Source organism: Chiloscyllium plagiosum, chromosome 25, assembly GCF_004010195.1.
Source record: "Chiloscyllium plagiosum isolate BGI_BamShark_2017 chromosome 25, ASM401019v2, whole genome shotgun sequence".
NCBI classification, from domain to species: Eukaryota; Metazoa; Chordata; class Chondrichthyes; order Orectolobiformes; family Hemiscylliidae; genus Chiloscyllium; species Chiloscyllium plagiosum.
The window spans coordinates 30,050,525-30,074,668 of record NC_057734.1 but is presented as its reverse complement, the minus strand read 5'-3'; the positions used below and the strand labels follow the sequence as shown (position 1 = coordinate 30,074,668).

The 24,144-nt window shown below is 37.3% G+C and overlaps 1 protein-coding gene across 8 annotated transcripts in view; it reads left to right on the top strand.

Annotated features, from left to right (window-relative positions):
- The first annotated feature begins 950 nt into the window (after nucleotides 1-950).
- The window catches only part of mtmr3 (myotubularin related protein 3), a 98,374-nt gene continuing 75,180 nt past the window's right edge, over nucleotides 951-24,144 (top strand). The window contains exons 1-7 of one of the 8 annotated variants that reach the window (XM_043715815.1): nucleotides 956-1,085; nucleotides 4,809-4,855; nucleotides 12,610-12,744; nucleotides 13,045-13,124; nucleotides 18,511-18,663; nucleotides 20,710-20,799; nucleotides 21,806-21,922. In XM_043715815.1, the coding sequence (XP_043571750.1) occupies nucleotides 18,661-18,663; nucleotides 20,710-20,799; nucleotides 21,806-21,922 (210 nt within the window). In that variant the 5' untranslated portion in view covers nucleotides 956-1,085; nucleotides 4,809-4,855; nucleotides 12,610-12,744; nucleotides 13,045-13,124; nucleotides 18,511-18,660. Of the gene's footprint in view, nucleotides 1,086-4,808; nucleotides 4,856-12,609; nucleotides 12,745-13,044; nucleotides 13,125-18,510; nucleotides 18,664-20,709; nucleotides 20,891-21,805; nucleotides 21,923-24,144 lie in introns of those variants that run through there. The other 7 variants (XM_043715822.1, XM_043715821.1, XM_043715814.1 and 4 more) reach the window with 7 other exon arrangements.

The following is a 24,144-nucleotide window of genomic DNA, read 5'->3' as shown; positions in this document are numbered from 1 at the left end:
CTGGAATTGAACCTGAGCCCCGGCACTGTGAGGCAGCAGTGCTAACCACTGAGCCACTGTTACCCTTATATATTTTCTCTGTTTTTGCTGGTATGTCCCAGGGAGTCCATGACCCAGGATTAAAGTTCAGCTTCTTTTTAATTAATCTGTATAGATGGAACTATAGTCCAGATCTTCTGACTCAGAGGTATCACCAACACTCCACCTCAAGACCATTAATTTAAGTTGTAAAACTCATGTCAATATTGCACCAATTCAGTGATGACAAATAGGAAGTAGTAGTAGTAGTAGTAGTAGTAGTACACTTTTCCCAAGGGACTGCTTGTGTGCAGATTTAATATACTGCTGAGAAACCTGAATGTTGATGGATTTGAGCCAGCTTCCTAATGTGCTATTTTGCTGGTTTGAACGCACTATTCCAAACCAACTTGCTCTCCTAAATTGTTCACAGTTGATTGATGGATTTCAAAGGGCAAACATTTCAACAAGTTTTTCTTTAAGGCCAAAGATGGAACAGCTGAAATTCTCATAATCGAAGCTGAATTCCTGAGCAATGGTAACAGAGCAAAACTTCTGAGAACAGTGATAAATGATTGAGTTCTTGAGTTAGACAACAGGTCTGGTTCAGAGGCCAAATTTTGCAGGCCACTTTGAATGACTTTATATCCAAATTGTGTTTTAAAATAGATTGGGCATAAAAGTTTCAACCCGTTCCTTCATAATGGTAAAAGTTCCAAATTTGAAGTGTATTTAAAAAAGGCTGTTTTTTTAAACTGTGTGCTTGCTGCCACTGCAAGTGCCTTACTCACCGGGCAGTTGCAGTGCTTGTATTGTCACTGCCAAAAGATACCACAGAGAGCTTTCTGCATCAAAGATTAGGGCAATCTGTAACATTGAGCAATTCAAAGCTATTTTAAAAGCTACAGAAGCAATAAACTGTTAATTTTAAAATATTTACCTGGTTGCAAATGTTTTTGTAGATTTTATGGAACCAAAAGCAGCAGCAGACCATATGGCTGAGCAAGATGGGGAGTTGCAAGCACAATGAGCTCAGGAGTGCCACTCATGCAGTTTTGCAATATCAGGTGTGATTCAGTTGCTAGCACTCTCACCTTTGAATTTAAATCCTACTCCAGGGCCTGAGCACAGAAATTAAAGTTGATATTTGAAAGCAGTACTGAAAGAGTAGTGTAATATCAGAGGTGTTTACCTTTCAGATGAGATGTTATAACTGAGGCCTGATTTACTTTAGTTGGATGGTAAGGATCCAAAATTCTTCATTTATTTTGAAGAGCAGGGAAGTGCTGGTCAATATTAATCATCTTGATCACCATCACCATAATAGATTATCTGGTGTGATCTCATTGTTGTTTTGTGAGAGTTTGCTATGTCTATATTGGCTGCTGAACTCTCCACGTGGCAAAGGTGACTACGCTTCAAAATGTACTTCGTTGGTCATGAAATGCTCTGAGACAGTTGATCATTGTAAAAAGTGCTATAAAAATGCAAGTCTTTGTTTCTTATTGAGTTGGAAATGTTGATAATAACTTTTAGTTATGTACAGGAAAGAAGATAGTGTAGTTTTACATCCAGCAGTACTGACTGGGATAGAATATTCAAACAATGAATGTATACAAATCAAGTCACGTATTACATAATGAAGCATATGATATTGTGTACTAAGATTTGTTTAAAAAAACTAATTCAATCCAAACTGCAATCATTAGTTAACATAGAATTCCAAATTATTACAGCAGTTTATCACATTTACTTTGTTTTGAATATTGGCTAATCTCACGCTTTGCTATCTACAGCCAAATATTTGCATTGCTTTATCACTATTCCCACTAGATGACTGTCAAAAGTATGCAATCCAATTTGTGTGTGGATGAAAATGGATTGTTGTAAGTCAGACAGAAGTTTGAGCTGTCATTTTATGTTCAGAAGGCAAACAAAATCTTATCTTGAACTCCCATGTACATAATGATCATTTTTAACCTGCTCTTGCTTAACTGCAACTTTTAGTTCAGTGATAACTATTATGTCCAACTGAAACTTGAACAGGTCAGAAACCAGAAATTGAAGTATGAAATTGTGGATTTATCTTTTGTTCTGACTGCTGAAAGCAGCTACAAGATATCCTCACTTAAAGTTGTGGTCACATCCCTCAGATTGACAACTTCAAATTAAATGACTTTCAGTAAGCATTGATTCATGTTAAAGCTGAGGTTAGGTTCTGTAGGACGTTCCATAGCAGGGAAAAAATGTTTTACCTGTATCCTCAAAGTTGGAATGTATACTTTAAACAGCCAAATTTCCTACATTCACAAATGAAATAATTGTTACAATAAATACAGTTTTCCTTTTTATCATTTTAACTTTAACATTCTACTCATAGAGCCTCCTTCAGTGATCTCTCTGAGAGTGATGTCCAGGATGATGAAGCCGAGGGTAATCTCCAATTCCTGTTGGGGCTATTATTTGTTCCTGATAGTATTGTGGTTGCTGCCTAGTAACATCATCGACAGATTTGCAGCACCCTTTTTTCTCAATCCTCTGTCACCCCTGAGGTTTGTTTGAGCCATCATTAAGTGGCCCTGCTCCTCTGTCTAGCTTTGGGGCCTTGGCTTTCCTTCCTCTCCTGCTGGTCATGGCTGGACTTGCTGGCTATACCTGGCCTCCTTCACTGGATTGGTAACTGGATCTGTAGGACTCCTTGCCTTACAGAAAATTATTTTCAAAGATAATAAGAACAAAAGATAAATCCTTACTGTGCTACTTTAAACCTCTCTATGAAGGTCAATATACCATTTTCCTTCTTCACTGCCTGTTGCAATTCCCTTTTCTCCAACCAATCACCATTCAGATAATCTGCCTTCCTGTTTTTGCTACCAAAATAAATAACCTCACATTTATTTATTTAAGTTATACTTCATCTGCCATGTATTTGCCCACTCAGCCTGTCCGAATCATGTTGAAGTATTTCTGCATCTTCCTCACAGTTCACTCTCCTACCCAGCTTTCAGTCATCTGCAAATTTGGCAATGTTATATTTGGTCCCTAATATAAATCATTAATATATCTTCTGAATAGGTGAGGTCCAAGCACTGATCCCTGTGGTACTCCACTGGTCTCTGATTGCCATTCCTACTCTTTGTTTCCTGTCTGCTGGCCAATTGTCTATCTATGTCCATATACTACCCAAAATCCATTGCATTTTCATTTTACTTGCTTACCTCTCTTACATGGTACTTTATCGAACGGCTTCCAAATGTCCAAGTGAACCACATCCACTAGTTCCACTGATAACTCTATTAGTTACAACCTTGAAAAATTCTAATAGATTTTCCCTTTTGTAAATCCATGCTAACTCTGACCAGTCCTGTCATATTTTGGAAGTGTTTTGCTGTTAAATCTTATGTAATATATTCTAACTATTACTCTATCAATGTCCAGCTAATCAGCCTGTTTTTTTTTTGCCTCTTTCTTTAAATAATGGGGTTAGAGCACCTACCCTCCAATCTGTAGGAGCTATTCCAAAGTCTAAATAATCTTGAAAGATGGGCACTAATTCAAGGGCCACTTCCTTAAATCTTGTGCACGTTACAGCACAAATATATAAAGCTCAGCATTAAGCCTTGTTACTTCAGGCTCAGTTTCTGAAATTCTTTCACAGACCCCCAGGCCTAACTCATGAAAAGTTCCCTTCTTAACGATGCTTTCATAGTTTCCTGAAGAAGAGCTTATGCCCGAAATGTCGATTCTCCTGTTCCCTGGATGCTGCCTGACCTGCTGCGCTTTTCCAGCAACACATTATCAGCTATGCTTTCATAACTCCCGTCAAATATTTTTGTTTGGCTAAACATGATTTTCTTTTAATTCTGTTACGTACTCCGAACACTTGCATGTAAGATGCGTTTTATAAGTGGTACTTGCACTCAAAGTTGAGGATATTGATGAAAATTGAGGAAGGAATAAGTGTGTTGACTAATAATTTTCCAAGTTTCTTTACAAATGAAAATTGTACTACAACATCAGAAAATAGCAAACTGTTTTATCCCTCTTCCAAAAAAAATGAAGTTGCACTAAGCAAGGATATTATAAAATGATTAATTTTTAGTTGGTAAACTAGAAACTCTTATGTGATTAAAGTATTAAGGAGTTAGAAAGGTGTGGACTAATAATGGCCAATCAATAAGTACTTGTTCAACATTTTTTAACAATACTGGAGAAAATGAATAAATAAAATTTAGCCAGTGTGATTTATGTTGAATTTCTATAAACATCTGATAAATTTGCTTCAACTGCCTTTAGTGTACTACCTTTTATAAATTATGTACATATATAGTTATTATATACTTAGATGATTGGAAGAGTAAAGCAAAGGTGTCAAGACGTTTGCTCCTGTGAGACATATCTATGGTTGTGGTTTTCCAAAGGAGAGTTCACGTTAGAATTTTGTGAATGATCTTGAATTATTGAAGAAGTGGTATCACAATTTGCTATTGATATCAAACTAATATGTATTACGTTTCAGTGCTGACAAGGTTTGCACAACATATATGCATACTTTTAATCAATTTATTCAGATATTTTGTGACACATCTCTGCAGCAGATGGAACATGAATCTGGATATCCTGGCTCAGCGGTAGGGAGACTACCAGTGTACCACACAAGCTGTCCAACAACATAAATACTCTTCAAATTTGAATGTGTTCTGCAAGTACATTCTTAACATTGATACAGCACAATAATCTCAGTTTTAAAAATGCTGAAGGTACAATTTTAATTTGTTGTTTTCTTTCAGATTTATACTGTGGGGAATACATCAATCCAATAGTAACTACATTTTTGGTGAGCGAATTTTGCAATTAACTATTTTCAGAATTAACTAATTGGATGTGTTCAGAATTTGACAGTTGAATGAAGCTTTAATTTAGGTTGAGTTGTAATTTTCACACTGTTTTGCGGAAATGGCTCAAGAATCAAAAACAGAATTTCAAAGTATACATGCAAAACCAGAGAATAATTCATTGAGAATCACCTCCTCAGTTCTATTTCTTGACTGAAAATTTTCATCATATCAATTAACTTTACTTTAATGAGCAAATAGAGTTATAAATCACATACCTGAGGAATGAATTTGATGTGATAATACATACTATGTTTAATAGATAGATACCCTTAGGAATGCCTTCAATTATTTAAACAAAGAAGTGCAAACGACATCTAGGTTTGGACTGATAAGTGATAAATAAGATTGAGCTCTGAAGGTACCAAGCCAGGACCATCTCAAAAAAAGCAATATCTAGTCATCTCTCCATGACCTGTTCAAAAGGGATGGGTTTCACCTGAACTGGAAAGCAACCAATACCCTGGCAGGGAGATTTGCTAGTTCTATTTCGGGAGCCTGTAAACTATTAGAGAGGAAGGGTTAGGATGTTCTAAGTAGCAGTGAAAGTAGAAAAAACAGATGAGGATGGTTCTGAATCAGAAAAGAGCAAGTTGATTAGAAAAGACAAACAATAGTAAGTCAGAGAACGAGGTAACTTGAAGAATTAAGTTGCATTTATTTCAATGCAAGGAGTCTTGTAAGTAAGGCTGATGAACTCAGGGCATGTATTAAAACATGGGACTGGGACATCTTAGCTACTACAGAAACTTGACTGGGGAAGGACAGGACTGGCAGCTGGATGTTCCAGGTTTGGGATGCTATATAAAGAATAGAAAGGGAGGCAAGAGAAGAGGGGCAGTGGAATTTTTGATTAAGGAAGACATTACAACTGTAATTAGAGAGGATATTTCTGAGGGATTGACCAGTGAAAATATCTTGGTTAAAAATAGAAATAAGCAGGGGATGATCATCTTGATTGAATTGTACTATAGCCTCCCCACCACCGCAATAATCAGAGGGAAATTGAGGAGCAAATATATAGAGGGATCTTGGATATATGTAAGAATAATAGGGCTGTAATAGTAGGGGATTTTAATTTTCTCAACATTGACTGGGACTGCAAAGTGTCAAAAGTTTGGGTGGTGAGGAATTTGTTAAATATGTTCAAGAAAATTTTATTGATATGTAAATGTGCCTACAAGAGAAGGAGCAAAACTAAGAACAAGTTGATTAGAAAAGACAGACAATAGCAAGTCAGAGAATGAGGTAACTTGAAGAATTAAATTGCATTTATTTCAATGCAAGGAGTCTTGTAAGTAAGGCTGATAAATTCAGGGCATGTATTGGAACATGGGACTGGGATATCTTAGCTACTACAGAAACTTGGCTGAGGGAAGGACAAGATTGGCAGCTCAATTTCTGGGTTTTAGTTGTATAGGAAGATGGAACTCGTCACAGGCCTCCAGTCTGAAAAACTTCCCTCCACTGCTACTTCCCTCTTGGGAAATAAGACAAGGCAAGTGACTGAAGTAATAGTAGGGAAATACTTTTGGACTAGTGATCATAATTCTGTTAGTTTTAAAATAGTTATGGAAAAGGATAAGCCTTCTGTAAAAGTTATAGTCTTAATTGGAATAAGACAAATATTAATGGTTTGAGTCAAGAACTTACAAAAGTTGATTGCAGTAGACTGTTCGCACGTAAAGGGATGACTGACAAGAGGAGGCTTTTAAAAGTGTAATAACGAGAGTTCAGAGGCATTATGTTCCTGTATGAGTGAAGGGTAAGACTGGTAAGATGAGGGAACAATGGATGAATAAAAATATTTAGGTTCTAGTCAAGAATAATAAAGAATCATATATTAGATATAGACAACTGGATCAAATCAATCCCTTGAAAAAGTAGAGTGTAGGGACATTCTTCAGAGGAAAATCCAGAAGCAAAGAGAGGATATGAGAGAGAGCCTTGGCAGATAAGCTTAAGAATAATCCACAGAGATTCTACAAGTACTTTAAGAGCAAAAGAGCAACTAGAGAGAAAGTAGGATCCCTTAAAGATCAATGAGGTCACCTTTATGTAGAGCCTCAGGAGTTGAGAGAGATATTAAATGAATATCTCATGTCAGTTTTTACATTGGAGAAAGAAATGGAGGCTAGAGAAGGCTGAAATAAGCATTGATGTTTTGAAAACAGTTCACGTAAGAGAAAAGGAAGTGCTGGAGTCTTGCAAAACATAAAGGTCTATAAATCTTCAGGACTTGATCAAATGTATCCCAGGACATTATGGGAAGTTAGGGAGGAAATTGCAGGGCCCTGAGAAAGTTTGGTATTATCTATAGCTACATTCCAGTCCATTGGCACCTCACTCGTGGTTAGTGTTGTGCCTTTTATTTAAGGCTGTAAGGAGAAGCCTGTGAACTATATACCTATAAGTCTGACATCAGTAGTGGGTAAGTTGTTGGAAGTGATTCTAAAAGATAGGATTTACATGCATTTGGAGAGGCAAGGAATGATTAGGGATTGCAAACATGGTTTTATATGAGGGAAATCGTGTCTCTCAAACTTGATTGAATTTTTTGAAGAAATAACCGAAAAGATAGATGACAGCAGAGTGGTAGACTTTGTTTATTTAGACTTTAATAAAGCTTTTCATAAGGTTCCATGTGATAGACTAACTAGTAAAGTTAGATCACATGGGATTCAGGGTGAGCTTGCCAGTTGGATGAAATATTGGCTTTATGGTTGGATACAGAGTGTGGTGTTAGAGGGTGGTTTTTTCAGACTGGAGGCCTGTGATCAGCAGTGTTCCACAGAGATTGGTACTGGATCCACTTATGTTTGTCACTTTTTATATAAATGATTTGGATGAGAATATAGGAGACGTGGTTAGTAATTTGCAGATGACACAAAATGTTGGTGGTATAGTGGACAGTATTAATTGGTCAATGGGCTGAGGAGAGGCAAATGGAGTTTTAATTTGGATAAATGTGAGACAGGTGCTGGCAGGTGGGACTAGATTGGGTTGGGATATCTGATTGGCATGGACGGGTTGGACCGAGGGTCTGTTTCCATGCTGTACATCTCTATGACTCTATATTGCATTTTGGTAAAATAAACAAGGGCAGGACTTATGCAATTAATGGAGAACCCTAGGTAGTGTTGTAGAACAGAGAGACCTACAGGTTCAGATACATAAATCTTTGAAAGTTGCATCACAGGTAGACAGGGTGGTTATGAAGGCGTTTAGCATGCTTCCCTTCATTGCTCAGACCTTTGAGTACAGGAGTTGAGGCGTCATATTGAGGTTATACAGGACATTGGTGAGGACCTGGTAGGAAGGATATTATTAAACTGGAGCGGGTTTAGTAAAGATTTAACAGGATGTTGCAGGGAATAGAGGGTTTGAGTATAAAAAGAGGCTGGGTTTTTTTTTGCTGGAATGCAGGAGGTTGAGGGCTGACCTCAAGAAGGGCATAGCAAAAGTCATTTCCCTAACATGGGAGAGTTCAAAACTAGGGGGCATATTTTAAAGGTGAGGGGAAAAAGGTTTTGAAAGGACATGAGGCAAATTTTTTATACAGTGTGGTTACTGTGTAGAATGAACTGCCAGAAGAAGTGATTGATGCGGGTTCAATTACAGCACTTAAAAGACATCTGGCTAAATACATGAATAGGAAAGGTTTGAAGTGATATGGGCCATACTCAGGCTGGTGGAACTAGTGTAGTTTGGGAACATGTTTGGAGTGGACTAGGTAGACCAAAGGATCCATTTCCACACTCTGACTCAAGGACATTACCATCATAAAACCTTCATCCTGGGAGCTGTCACTGATGAGAAATCCAACTACATCAGCTAGGAAAATACTCTGGCTACATGAGTCGGTCAGAAGCTGGGATTCTAGAGCAAATACCTCACCTTCAGACTCTGAAAAATCAGCTCACCATTTGAAAAGCAAATTTCAGCAGTTTGGAGTACTTCTCAGGCATGAATAAGTGCAACTTTGTTTTTAATTATTTGAAGCTCAGTACCATCCAAGACACAATGGACTACATATTTGTCAGCCCATCCACATCTTAAGCATTCCTTCCCATCTACCGTTTGTAGCAGCAATGTATACCATATACAAGATGACAACAGCAATTCACCAAGTCTTCCCTTAATAGGGCTTTACAAACTTTCAACCACCCCTGAGAAAGTGTGTCATGGACACATAACAACAGCAATACTTGCAAGTTCCCCTCCCAGAACCTTACACCATCCTTATTGGAACTGTATTACTGTTCTTTCATTGTCATTCAGTCACAATTCTGGAACTTTGTTCCTTATATCTTTTGTGGATGTTCCTAAAAAAAAAATCATGGACTTCAGCAGTTGAAGAAGTGGTTCACTACCTTCCCTGGAACAATTGAGATTAGACTTAGACATTGTTTTGTTACTTTTTCCATGGATACTGCTGAGCCTAAGCATTTCCAAAATTTCAGTAGTTTAGCAGTGTTTTTCTTTTGTTGGATTTTTTTCTGATTTATTTGTCAATGTAACTGCAATCTTACAAGGGTATGTTGATGGTCACAACTGTTTGTTGTGCAAGGATGGCAAAGGGTCTTCTTTTCTCCCCCCCCCACCCCCCCCCCCCCCGCATTTGTTTTCATTTGCTCATATGGGGAAGGTAGGGATTTCATCCAACGATGATGGAAAAATAGGGATACTTGCCATAATCAGATAGTGAGAGATTTGAGAGTGAAATTTGCAGAATTGTTGTTGCTGTTATCCTTTCAAGTGATAGAGCTTGTTGAGATTGTCATTTTGGTAGCTTTTTGCATTGAGTCTTGCAGATCATATAAACTGCAACATTTCATTGGTCAAGAGGGTGGATATTAGGCCCACTAACATATGGATTGGTCAAAGAAATTATTGTCTCATAGATGGTAACATTGCAGCTGTGCTTATCAAATTGAACAATATTATTCATCTCTCTATTCATTTGAAACTTGTAGAACACAAAGGGGCTTTAAAAGATGTTTGGAAGAATAAGGTGTCATCTGTTTGAAGCACATAAAACTCTTAGCATGATGGGGTAAATGCTAAGGTGCTTCTTCTGGGAGAAGTGGATGCCTTGAGTTCACAGTCTCCAAATAAGGACTTAGCAATTTAGGACTGAGGTGACAAAATTTCTTCACACTATTGTGAATTTTTGGATTTATTTACGGCATAGGAGTTGTTCAGTGAACTTAAAACACAGGTTGATCGATTTTTGAGTACTGGGGGAAGTAGAGATAGCGTAGCAAGTAAAAAAATCAGCTAGGTTGTTGAATAGTTGAATGCATGTTATTCTACTGTTTTTTTCTACCATGTTTAATATTTTCCATTTTGCTTTTAATAAGGGCCCCTATTAAATGAAATCTATTTTTAAAAAGCATTTGAGTTGAAATTGGAAGGTTATATAGTTGGCTCCAGTTTTAGTACTTGGGTGATCTTCAGAGCATACAGTCTCTTGAAGCCTTGCCATTGTTATGCCAAACCTGGTCAGTGGTGAACACCTGATTTTGGTTGGATGAACTTGGGAGACTGGTGACATTAAAGGAGAGCTGACTGGGCTTTTATTTTGTTCATAATAGCAATTATCTACCACTTTCGATCCTGGATTTCTGCTATTGGTTTGTATGGCTGCTTTAATATTGAACAATGTAACTGAACACTGTGTTGATTTGTTCATGGATTTTTCTCTGTTTACCTTATTGAAGGAAGGTCATTAAGACAGCAGGAGATGGCTGTGCTGGAGAAGCTTTTTTGACAGGCTTGTGGCAGTAGTTGACTGAAACTGGCCTCCAGTAATTGCAACTTTCTTTGAAACTGACATGATGCCAGTCACTTTGCTTCACCTTTGATTGCGCTGACTTCATTTTTCAGGGACTGCTTGATGCCTTGCCAGTAAAGTGGCACCTTGATTTTGAGGATGTTTAATCTTGCCTCTCTTGATGTTGTGCTCTTAATTATGTGTTCAGATCAAATCAAGGCTCAGTATTCTTAGCAGAGTGATCTACTGGAACCAAGTTAAATGTTGATTCATACATTATTGGTGTGAAGAATGGGCAGTATTTGTGGAGAGAGAAAAACAGTTAATGTTTTAAATAAAACATGCCTTGAGGAAGTCATGTTCAACTCCAACCATAAACTCTGTTGCTCTCTCCACAGAAGCTGCCAGACTTACTGAGTTTTTCACAATTTCAGCATCTGCAGTATTTTTCTTTTATGTTGGTAAGAAGCTAAGGCTGACTTCTGTTACATTGCTAATTATTGGGTTGAGGCGGAACAAATAGTAATTAGATGATGTACTCAGTACTTTAGATAGGACGTACTCAGAAATCTTCCATATTGTCAGGTGTCATATCTGCTGAACCCATTGTTCTTCATGAAAGTCTGTCCTAAATGACTCAACTCTCTTGCCTCCATCGGACATCTTGCTCCATCATTTCTGCTTCCCTGGCTTAATTTTTCTTTCAGTATCCCATGCCTTCATAATAATTGTCATGACCCTTCAAAGTAATTAAGTTGTATATAGAATATTTGAAATAGGTAAAATAATTTTATATATTCAGTTCTATCTTTTTCTAAATCAGATTGGGGTGCTGCTGTAAACTTAGCTGGTGACTATAAGTGTTGAACTGCCTCAGAACTATTGAAATAGCTGATTTGTTGCAGCTGTCTTTTTGTAAAAAAAAAAGAAACTGAGAAGCAGTCAGAACCTCAGCTTGGCCATTCTAAAGCTTTTTTGGCGTCTTAAACTCCAGTTGTCCCCTGATCCTACCACAGTATATGCTCTATGGCCTGAGAACAAGATACAAACAGAGCAAAAACCTAATTTTGGGGGGAATCCTTTGTTCCCTCACCACATTCTAGCTTGTATCCCAGACCCCATTACAATCCAATCTCCATTCTCAGTCCCACTGCATCTGTCCTCAAACAATCCACCAGTTTCTCATTTGTAGAAAGCAAAATAATGCATGTGCTAAAACTTTTGTTTTAGACTATGAAATAACTCCATGAAGGCCAGTATCCCATTACCAAGTCACCCTTTATTTACATGTGCATAGCACATGACACTGACCCAGCTAGTTCAGAGCCGGCTCCTAGAGTGAACAGAACTCATGACTCTTCTGTTTATATCTGTCAACCAGGGATCCCTGATTGGCGCAGGTTAACCTGGTCTATTCAAGGAACACACATTCAGAGTGTTCATCTGGCTGACCCGGTTTCAACCAATACAGGCTACAGGATGAAACTGTCCCTCCCACATCAAATCCATTACTATATCCTGATCTTTTAAAAACGGGATGATTGAAATTTAGTGAAAAGTGCATGTGATGCACATAAATACCTATAATTTATAGAGAAAAATAAGGCAAATGGAAGAACCAAAAGGTGGAAAATAAAACAAAATTTGCAAAAAGAGAATGTCTAAGGCAAAATGCAAGATAACAAAAAACGACAGTAAAGGACGATCTGGTGCAGAAACTAATAAAATCAAAAGGTTGACAAATCGCAGGTAGTAATGAAAAGAGACACATTTAATATTTATTTGTAGCTACTTTATATATTTTGTAACCGGAAAGTAAGAGATTTGTTACTGTGTTCTACCTGCCTCTGATTTCTGTGATTAGAACACAAGTGTATTATATGCATATCACCAAAATGTAACTTTTATTTCATTAATCAGATTGATGAGGTCAGATTACCAGTCGTCTTCTCTGTGTGATGCTGATTTAGGGATGACTTGATCGATGGCTGCAATTAGTTTGTGAACCCAAGTCACTATTCCATGAACTGATGATGACTGAAAAAGTAAATTGAGGTAAGTGCATGAATAAAACTTGCTTCAGAACGATTGGCCACTAATGTTTTTTTGTCTACAAATGTGCAGATATATTTGACTAGGGTATTAGGACTACATGGGAAAAAAAGATGAAACAACTAAAAGGAAAGCATGTGTCAAAAAAATCAGAAGAATGAACTTGTATTTCATTCCTTTTAAATTATGACTTAAATCTTATTGACCATTACACTTGTGCGAGTTGACTGTTTTGCTGTACTAATTTGTTTCTGCCTTTATTTTTCTGGTGTGTATTAACCCTATTTAATTGCGAATTTTCAGATTTGATCTCCAGTGAGACAGAAGTACAGAGAAGTGATACTGAAGAATAATACACAATATTGAACTGTGGAATTGAAATGGTAAGTTGGTTGCTAGTTTTATAATTTTTATAGTGCAATCTCTTATATCCTCTAAATTCTTCCTGAATTGCTCTTTGTCCTTTAAGGGCTTTATATTCCATGAATGGTTCCTTATAAGTTTTGAACATGATGCACATCTCTGCCAGACTGCTGTATGACACCATCCTTTGTCGCCCCTGCATTTTAAGAATTAACATTTTGTTTTGCATTGGAATATTTTTGATTATTGAACAAGCCAACCATACTTTTTAAAATTGCACTCGCTTTGAGTATTGCATAAAAAGACATTTTGTCAAAGCTTTTCATCTTATACTCATCCAGACAATTCACAAGAATATCAATAAAGAGAAAAGCTAATATTTATACATTTTCAGAGGAAAGTGCAGCTTGGCTGACAGGTGGACTCTGGTTGATGTATTTCCATGGAGAACACAGTGGTAGCTACCTGAATGAGTGCAATTCCAATGATACTCAATAAATTGACACCATCCAGGACAAAACAACCTCCCTGATTGGCAAAATATTCACATGGCTATGTACTCGGGAGCAGCAATATGTACCATACATAAGATACACTGCATCAATTCACTTAGGCTCCTTAATCAGCACCTACCAAACCATGATCACTTTCATCTAGAAAGATAGCAGCAGATACATGGAAACCTCACAATTCACATGTTCCCTTCCAAATCACTCATTATCCTAACTTCGAAATATATCACTAATCTATCAGTATCTTGGGGTTAAAATCCTGGAACTCCCTCATGAATGGCATTGAGGATCTACCTGCAGCACATGGTCTGCAGTGGTTAGAAAGCAGCTTACCTCCACCTTCTCAAAGACAATGAAGGATGGATAATAAATGCTGGTCTATCCAGCAACGTCCAGAATTTAAAAACAATAATTTAGCAATGAATGACTGTTGACTGCCAAGCTCGGTTTAGATTTCAAACTAGGCAGGGTAACCTTTCTTCATTGGTCAGGCATTTTTTGAGAAATGAATCAGTGAATGACTGTCAGCTGTTTTTTTGGGTTGAAACAGACACACGTGTTCGTTTTGTCTGCAAAGAAAGTAGCTCTGTTGAAACTGTTTAGCTTTTAATACAGACGTCCTCTGCCCTGCAAGCTCAATTGACAATCTTTAAATTGGTTGTCCATGTAATTTTTGGCACACTTAAGATTATCTAGCAAAAATGTTGTCTAATTGTAGAATAACATCTAATGTTGGACTATATTGTGAACACAGGTTGGGGTGGGTATGGTCAATATCTTGCTGGTTGTGGCCAAAGGGATATGATGTTTGATATGATCCACTCGCCTTTGAGATATACAAACTACATACCTGACAGAATTACTGCACTGAAACTCAGATGCAGCATTGCTTATTTTGTGTGATAAGCAGAACATCTGCTTGATAACATCCTGTTAGTGGAAAATACAACTTGTGTTGCTACTGTACTTAGTGCGTTACCATTTCTGTCCATGTTTAGAATACTGTTAATCATCGTAGGAGTTAGGAACAGTACTTGACAGGAACCAAGTCCATATAGGTTGGTTGACTATAGGTTGACTGTTGAGAATCTAGTCAATGAATTCTTTTGCTGGAATTGGGCATAAATTCTTCTGTACTACTTTGCATTTTTATGGATAAAATAATATCTTGGCAATTTAATGAAGCAATTAAATAGCTAACAAAATACTTGTATGGCGTAATGTAACTTAAATAATGTTATTTCGTGTAATTGTCACTTGGAATAATGTGAAGTTATGGTTTATCAGTCAAAAGGATGCATAAGCATTAGAGAAGGTGCAGAGAGGGGGATGAATAATTGAGAGTCTGACAATTCAGTATGAGGAACGTTTTATTCTTTAAAACGTACTTCAAACTCTGCAGCCTATACAGTTGAGGGGAATTTTCATGAACTACAATAAAATGTTGATCTGTTCAGACAAAGTACGTTCAGAATATTTTAAAATGAGAACATGATAGGTCATATCACCAATGTCAATACTGAAAAATAAATTTGAAGCACATTCATCATTGGACTGGAATGACTTGCCAGAGAATTTGTTGCAGAAACATAATTTAGGCTGATGGAATAGAGTTAACAAGTTAGCAAGGCAAGTTTTGTGTTGGCCTTAAAATTTCTAAATATACGGCGCCTTTATCTCACTGTACCAATGTAGTTCCCCTTTCAATTTCCTCTGCGACAAGAGCAGTTGGCTACAAAAGAAGGAAAAAAATATGGGTACGTTTGCTTGTTGCAGAGTCATTGAAATTATAAAAGAGTTTGATTTTTCTGAATTGTTTTAATCATTGATTGCTGTTAAGTTACTTTATGAACATCTTCATTCCAGAATAATCTACACAAATGTAGAGCTCTAACTTTTCTAGGAGTGCAATTAACGATTTCCTAGGAGTAAACACATGCCACTATTGTGACATAGATTCACTTTTATATTGTATTCATGGTCTGCAGTCCCTCTTACTTATGTGGTGACATTAACAATCATTCTCATTCCGACAAAAAATTCTTAACAGTACTTTTTTTTTGTTGTTAACCATGAAATGTTAAATTACTTTACAAAATCAGGAAATTTATGCAGGCCCAAATTATATGCTTGTCTCTTGAGAAACAGCATTATAGATAGAGATTTATTGCAACTTAGAAACAATTTTCTCTTTAAAAGTATACCTACTGAGTTGCACAGTCAAGAGATGGAGACCCAGTAAGTGCTCATTCTTTATATATCAAGCCACTATACACTGCAAGATTGACTTATCTCTAGTGAATAGAGATAATCAGTGCCATAAGCAAAACTCCTCCTTCCAGCTACCTTAAATCTCCAAGATCGCCACCTTTGCTCCAGTTAATATTTTTCCTATCAAAAGCATTCACTCCTTAAGGTCAGTCTTCGGTTCTGTACAGTTGAGGCAAATTCAGTCACCTTACATGTATATTATGCTCCCCTCATTCCCCCACCTTTACTCAATCATCCCCCCCTTCCTTCTGGGATCCAATTTTATTGTATTCTGCTTTCCAGCCTGTTCATGAAGTTTGTGTGCAGAAGATCTGACCTCTATACTAAAAATAGTAAGTTTGCAGATGATACCAAAATTGGTGGTGTAGTGGACAGTGAAAGCTTTATCCCTCAATTTGGAAATGTCCAGCAGACAGGAAAGATACAAAAATAAAAAAAATGTCTGTTGATACTTTCATACTATCATCCCAGTAGCAATTCAAGGTCACTATCAAGTACAGTCAAGTTTAGCAGTAGGGAAATCTCACTTGAAAATCTTGTTTTTGCATAATTATGGATCTTCCTATTATCTGGTGGCAGAGTAAAAGTGAAAGGAAGGAAATTTCTTCTGATTTTTTGCATGTTCCTCTAGTCAAAGGAGATCAGACTAATTTGAGAAATTTTAGAGTATGCGATCTGGATAGTTACATCATAGTTAATGAAAGTGCACAGTTTACCCTTTAGTTGCATCATCCAAAAGCACTAGTGTACTGATCACACCCAATTCTATATCATCATCACTATTCTTGTTCTTCTGCTGTTGCTAAATAATCAGATTGCATACCCAGCATCCAGTATTAGATGAGTAGAAATTTCTCGAATTAAATATTGGTAAGACTAAAGCTACTGTCTAAACATTCCCTAGCTACTGACTCCATCCCTCACCCTGGCACCCTAATTCCTGCCTAGATTAAAACCGATTGTTTGTAAATTGGTGCCATATTTAACCCTGGGGTGAACTTCTAACTTCATGCCATCACCAAGTCTATCTGTTTCAATTTTTGCAACATCACTTGCAGCCCTGCCTCAGCTCGTCGACTGCTAAAAGCTTAATTCCTAAATGAAAACAAAGTGCTGGAGAAACTCAGCAGGTCTGGCTAATTTGTGCAGGGATAAGTAGCTAATATTTCAAAACCAGTTATGACTTCTTTGGAATACCAAAAGCTTTGTTCATGCCTTTGTTACCCCCAGGATATCACTGTTCCAGTATATTGCTGGCAACCACATTCTACCTTCTGTAAATTTGAGCTGAAAATTTTGTTACCAGTGTCCTTAATGTCATCATGTTAACCTAACACCCATGTGCCTACTTTGGCCCAAGGTTAAGCAATGCCTTGATTTTAAAATACATGTTTTCAAAATCCATGGATTAGTTCTTTTCTACTTCTGCAAACTCCTTGCAATTCAAAACCTTTCCGGCTATTTTTGCTCATCTATTTCCACAACTCTGCTCCACGATTAATCACCATGCTTTATCTGCCTCTACCAAAAGCTCTGAAATTTTCTCTCTAAACTTCTGAACATTTCTAACTCCTCTCTTTCTTCCTCTGCACCTTCCTCTTTAATCAAGCATTTGGCTATGAACCCAATCATGCCTTCGCGGCTCAGTACCAATTTTTTTTTACAACACTCTTGTGAAGTTCCTTGGGTTGCCTTACTATGTTCAAGGTGTTCTATAAATGTAAGTTGTTTCACACGTCTTTGAAAGCTTTCTCAACACTGGCTATTTTGTTGCAATGTATGATGGGAAACTTTCCAACTATATTGAATATATTTTCTTTATAAATGATGTCACATAGTATGTGAGATTAGCTAGCAATTGCAAGCTCCAATGATTTAACATAAGCATTCAATAATTACACAAAGTGTTTAAAGGTTTGCTAAAGAGTTAGCTATCATGATTTTCAATTCAAAATATCATCCAATGTTCTAATGACGTGCCAATTTATGGTTCCATGTTTCCTCTGACTATTGCTGCTTTATGTCCAGATTTAGCTCATCTCAGTCTTTATTTTTTAAAAAAATTGCATTGTGCAGTTGGATATGTTCTATGCTCATTTACCATGCTAGTGTATCAAAGCTGCAACTCTAATAATAGGCCGGACATGATAGATTTGAGTGATTCAGGCAACTTGAGACATGACTACTTTGTATTCACGAGGTAAACTTTGTGTGAAAATAAATTTTCTTTTCTAAAGCAAAGAAAATTTATTATAAATGTTATGGAGATTCTGACCCGCTATTGGGTACGAAGTATTTCAGCAAACCATTATAACTGAAGCCTTTTTTACAAACTCATCCTTCAAAGTTCTAAGAATTTAAAATAGGCATTAAGTGTTGATCTTTTATATTGGCAGTGCCTAATGAGTCTGCCACTGGTTCATGGACTGGTCACTGACATTTTCCACAGAGTGAGGTGCCCACCTAAAGTTTGAAGGCCTCACGGCATTTTAGCCGAGTTATTTAACGTATATAGACGTGCCCTTTTGAGAGAGCTAATGTTATGTTAATTTTGTTAAAAGGTTTCCTGAATAAGCATGTATAGAGTAGAGCATTAATTTGAATTTGTACTCGCTTTCACCAGAGAATGAGCTTCTAGTTCTGCTTAGCAAGAAGAACACTTGGTGAAGGAAGGCAGTTTATAAGAAGGGGAGCATTCCAATAGCACCTGGCAACCAGAAAGAATGAATTTGGAAAAAGCTAATGATTGGATAGCCTGTCCTTGATGTCATAAATGGTATTGGTACTCTTTTTCGTCAACTAGTTATGAATCATAGAGTCATAGATATGTACAGCATAGAAACATACCCTTTGGTCCATCTTGTCCATGCCAATCGGATATCCCAACCTAATTTAGTCCCATTTGCCAGCACTTGGTCAGTATCCCTGTAAACTTTCCTATTCATTTACCCATGCAATTGCCTTTTAAATGTTGTAATTGTACCAGCCTTCATCACTTCCGCTGGCAGCTCATTCCATACACACACCATCCTTTGCATGTCAAAGATACCCCTTAGGTCCCTTTTAAATTTTTTCCCTCTCACCCTAAACCTATGCCCTCTAGTTCTAGACTCCTCTACCCTAGTACCCCAGAAAAGCATAGCCGGTCAGGCAATGTTTGAGGAGCAGGATAGTTGACATTTCAAGCATAAACCCATTATCAGGAAGGGCTCCTGCTGCTTGGATGCTGCATTTCCAATGCCACACTCTTCAACTCTGATCTCCAGCATCTGCAGTCTTCACTTCCTTCTAATTGGTTTGAGTAGACACATCTGTTCCTTCATAATTGACATAATTTTGATACAGTACAACGGGAATGGAAACATCAAAGATGCAATATTTTGATAAATCATTTTGCTTTACTGTTTTGTAATGTGTTATCATTGTTTTGAGTTTCAAACAGATACATGTATATAGTTATATAAAGTGTACAAACACGTTTGCCTTTAGTTGTTTATTCTAACAATCTATAATCTAGAAAATTCTGAAAACCAGAAATGAGTTAATCCTAAGAATTGTGGACTGGCAAAGTTTCAGTGTACAGGTAGTTCTCGTATAAAGCGTGTTTCTGCAGTGCAATTTGGCAAAAAACTTCACTGAAGAATTAGGGAATGGTATTTTCAAGAATGCTTACCTCTGTTCGCAATTGTGAGATTCCAGTCTCGATCATTTTGAATGCTTTGTTCTGTGCATGCGCCAGTGTCAGTGCTGAAGTCTCCATGCTCTTCTGCACATGTGCTGATGTCAGCTGCCATCTGAACATCTGAGAGGTACAGTCCTGTATATTGAGCAGCTTCATCTCAAATATTAAGCTGGTGATTGTTTCTTTGCTCTCCCTCTGAGACAAGAATATTCTTGTATAATTCCTATATAAGCCCTGTATAATTCCTGCAGGATTGCATTACTCTTATACATACCATTTGTCGTTCTAATTTGTTCTTGTGTCTGCATATCACGCAGTCTAAACCAACTCCCAAGAAACAGTCAGAAGACAATCAACCACAGCCATCCACTTCCAGAACCACAACTGCATCTGAAGGTGGTGATGATGATGACCCTCTGTTCCTGCATTAACAATTTTTTTTCAATGTAATGTCAAATTTACTTTTGTTTTATTATGATTTAAACCTCCATTCAGGCTGTGCTATACTTCATGTTAGGCTTTTGGGTGATTTTTGAGTGATCGTGAGTGTTTTCTTTTGCTGGTCTGCCAACCCCACTTTTCCCATAGGCCCCATTATTTCCTTTAAGCGATTTTGTATAACTATGGCATTATAGGAGAACTACCTGTATCATAACTGTAATTCAGCAGCTAAAGTATCAGTTTGGTATTTTGAGGCAAATTATCTTGGGAAACAGCTATTCTGAGCATTGACATCCATCATAAGCAACAGATTGCCAGAAATAAAAAAAGCAGGAGGTATTGGAGAAACTCAGCAGACCTGGAGAGTAAGGAGTGTTAACTTGAGTCTGAAGTCAGACTGGACTTTAAATGTTAACTCTTTCTCTCTCCACAGATGCTGCGAGACATGAATTTTTCCAGCACTTGTTTGAATTTCAGATTTCCAGCATCTGCAATATTTTGCCAGAATGTGCGCAGCTTAAATCTTGTGGTTCTGACAAACCTGGTGACATGAGGGTGTATGCATTTGAATAATGAATAAAGCCCTACACAATAGGTAGTCTTTATATCTCTAATGCAGAAGGTGGGGCCACTATAAATTGACAGGGCAAACATATATGTACATTCTTTGACTACAGAGAAAACAATTTCTCCTTTCAGGATGAAGAAGGACAACATAGTTTGGAGTGTATCCAAGCCAATCAGATCTTTCCTAGAAAACAGCTAATTAGAGAAGAAGAAAACCTCCAGGTATAGAAGAAAAATGTGGATTTAATTGGAAGTACTGTAGACTTTCAGCCAGTTTTCCATTTACAAATGAGGTATTCTGATCATTTCCATGGTAAGTGATGATCTGCTTAAATAAAATCCATTTGTCAACATCAAATGTTCAAATCATGTGCTCCAAAATGACATTAAGATCACTACTTCTCCAATCCCAGCTTATCTTTGGTGTCTGATGCTTGATATCCTCTTGGTACTGATATTAAGCCTTGCATTTCCACAGCATCGTTCATTAGGGTTAGGACCTCAGGATGTCCCTAATTAAGTGCTTTTCAATTGCAATTGCAGTTGGAATGTGGCAACCAAATTGCAAAAGCAGCTCTCACAAACAGCAGTGTTATGATGAAAAAGTATTTTTTTTTCATGAGGGATGAATATTAGATAAGACTCTATTGAGAACTACTTTGATGATTGTCAAAACATTGCTGTGGGATCTTTCACACCCAAGATGGGATCTCTATTTAACTTTTCACTGCCGTACTGTAGTGTTAGCCAAGATTATGTTCAAGTATCAAGTGGGATTTGACCCACAACCTTTTGTGAGTGCTACCAGCAAACCACAGTTGACAAAACAAAATCAACCAGCAGGAATCTTCTAACAGGATCTCCTAGCGCTAACTAGGATCTCCTCATACTAACTTCCCTTCCACGCACACATACGTACATCAAAAATGCTGCTTTTGTTGCATTGAATTCCTGAATTCTGCATATTCATGTTACCTATTGAAGGTTAGCATTTTATCCACATTTTTGGATTATTGTCTCTCAAAAGTTCAAGGACTCTACACAACAAAAGCTAGTTATTTTTCCATTCCCATCTGCTCTGCACCAGAGTGCTAACCATGTATTTGATGGCTGACCCAAGATTGTGGCTGTGAATTTCTAGATAAACAGATACAATATTAATTTGCAGTATTTTGTTTATTCATAGCTAATGCTGAATAATAACTGCTTCCCCATTATTTAACATTAGGTTCCTTTTCCTGAGCTTCATGGGGAAAGTACAGAATACATAGGACGTGCTGAGGATGCAGTTATTGCTTTGTCTAACTACAGATTGCACATCAAATTTAAGGAATCAGTTGTTAATGTAAGTGTTGAAAGAATCTTTAAATAATCAGATGGATTTGAATTTTTGAATCTTGTAATGAATTTATTTTCTGTGCTGGATAATAAGTGCAAATAATAAACCAGTTGAGGTTTTCATAAGAATAACTATATTCTATAAGGATATACATGTCTGAAAGCCTGATGGAAAATGGTGATTCTGTCACTTTTGCAATGATCAAGATGCAAATATATGCAAAGTTTTGGTTGTTCTTAACTGTAAAAATATTTAACTTTTTGGAGCAGTATGATACATTGTAGTGCAAGAGGAAAATGGCAGGCGTTTTGAGGAATTACTTCCAATTTAGACAGGCTTATGATTAAAAGCTGCATCAAATTTCCAATCTGCAGTGCACTTTCTGAAATGTTTCTTCATGCCATCGAACTCATTTTTTGCTTTTCCCTTTGTCCTTTATATTTTTCCTCCTCCTCTCCTTTCTCTCCCTCCCTATACTTGCCTTTGGGGTCCTCTTCGATCTACTTTTCCATGCAAGCTTTTGTTTTTACAGCATCCTGAATTCTTCTATAACACATCTCCCTTCACTTGCCACATTGACAGTCGTCTTCTTCATTCCTCCCTACAGCCACCACACATGTGCACCCTTTCCCTGCTGTCTGCGCTTGCTCTCCTTCACATCATCTTCTTATTCCTGTGGTTTCCCTTTGTTTATCTTCTGCCTTATAATTTTTACCTCCATGTCTCTGAGGTTGACATAAAGAATGTCTTTCTCAACTTCCTGCCTATTTGGTTAAACAACAATGAGTCATCTCTCCCTCTCTCTAATGAGAAAGCAGCACTAGGACTATGGCAACTTTACCTTTCTACTTCTACACTGATTTTTTTTTTCTGTCCAGAATCTCAACAATAAGTAACCACTCTGGTATATAGGAGCCATTCAGGCAAGTTGGAGACCACAACATGTAAGATTAAATGCGCAATTTAATCAGTGCTGTATTAATATAGAAGCAATGATGTCAGAATCTGGACGATTTGGGTGAGCTCGGGGAACAGCATAATTTTAAACCTGTCTAGAGCATAAAGAGAAAAGCTGTTTTTTGGTGGGTATAATTAATTTTAGAAGCTCTATCAAAAAGCCATTTGATTCTGCCTGCAAGTTTTTGAAAGGTAAATGATTTTGTTTAAAAGTGATTGCCTATGCAGAATGATCAATGGAAGATACCAGTTAAGAGGTGCTCCACAGCCTGGGTAAAATTGAGAATTGACTAAAAGTAGCAGAATTTTGCCAGAGGATTGGACATTTCTGCTTTACAGAATTCTATAAATATTATGTCTCAGTTGCACATTTTTACTGATACATGGAGAACTTGAAAAGTTGAGTTTTATGACTTTTGAAGAATTTTATCTTGTTGTCATGTAACTGGAAAAATGTTTGCATTAAAGATATAATCTATTGGATTTAATTCAAGTAGAGAAATGAAAATGACAATAGACAATAGGTGCAGGAGTAGGTCATTCTGCCCTTCGAGCTTTACAGAATTCTATAAATATTATGTCTCAGTTGCACATTTTTACTGATACATGGAGAACTTGAAAAGTTGAGTTTTATGACTTTTGAAGAATTTTATCTTGTTGTCATGTAACTGGAAAAATGTTTGCATTAAAGATATAATCTATTGGATTTAATTCAAGTAGAGAAATGAAAATGACAATAGACAATAGGTGCAGGAGTAGGTCATTCTGCCCTTCGAGCCTGCACCACCATTCAATATGATCATGGCTGATCAGAGCATTCCACACAGCCACCACTCTCTGGGTGAAGAAGTGTCTCCTCATCTCTGTCCTAAATGGTCTACCCCGTATTTTTAAGCTGTGTCCTCTGGTTCGGCACTCACCCATCAGCGGAAACGTGTTTCCTGCCTCCAGAGTATCCAATCCTTTAATAATCTTATATGTCTCAATCAGATCCCCTCTCAGTCTTCTAAACTCAAGGGTATACAAGCCCAGTTGCTCCAGTCTTTCAGTGTAAGGTAGTCCCGCCATTCCAGGAATTGACCTTGTGAACCTACGCTGCACTCCCTCAATAGCCAGAATGTCTTTCCTCCAATTTGGAGACCAGAACTGTACACAATACTCCAGGTGTGGTCTCACTAGGGTCCTGTACAGCTGCAGAAGAACCTCTTTGCTTCTATACCCTCTTGTTATGAAGGCCAGCATGCTATTAGCCTTCTTCACTACCTGCTGTA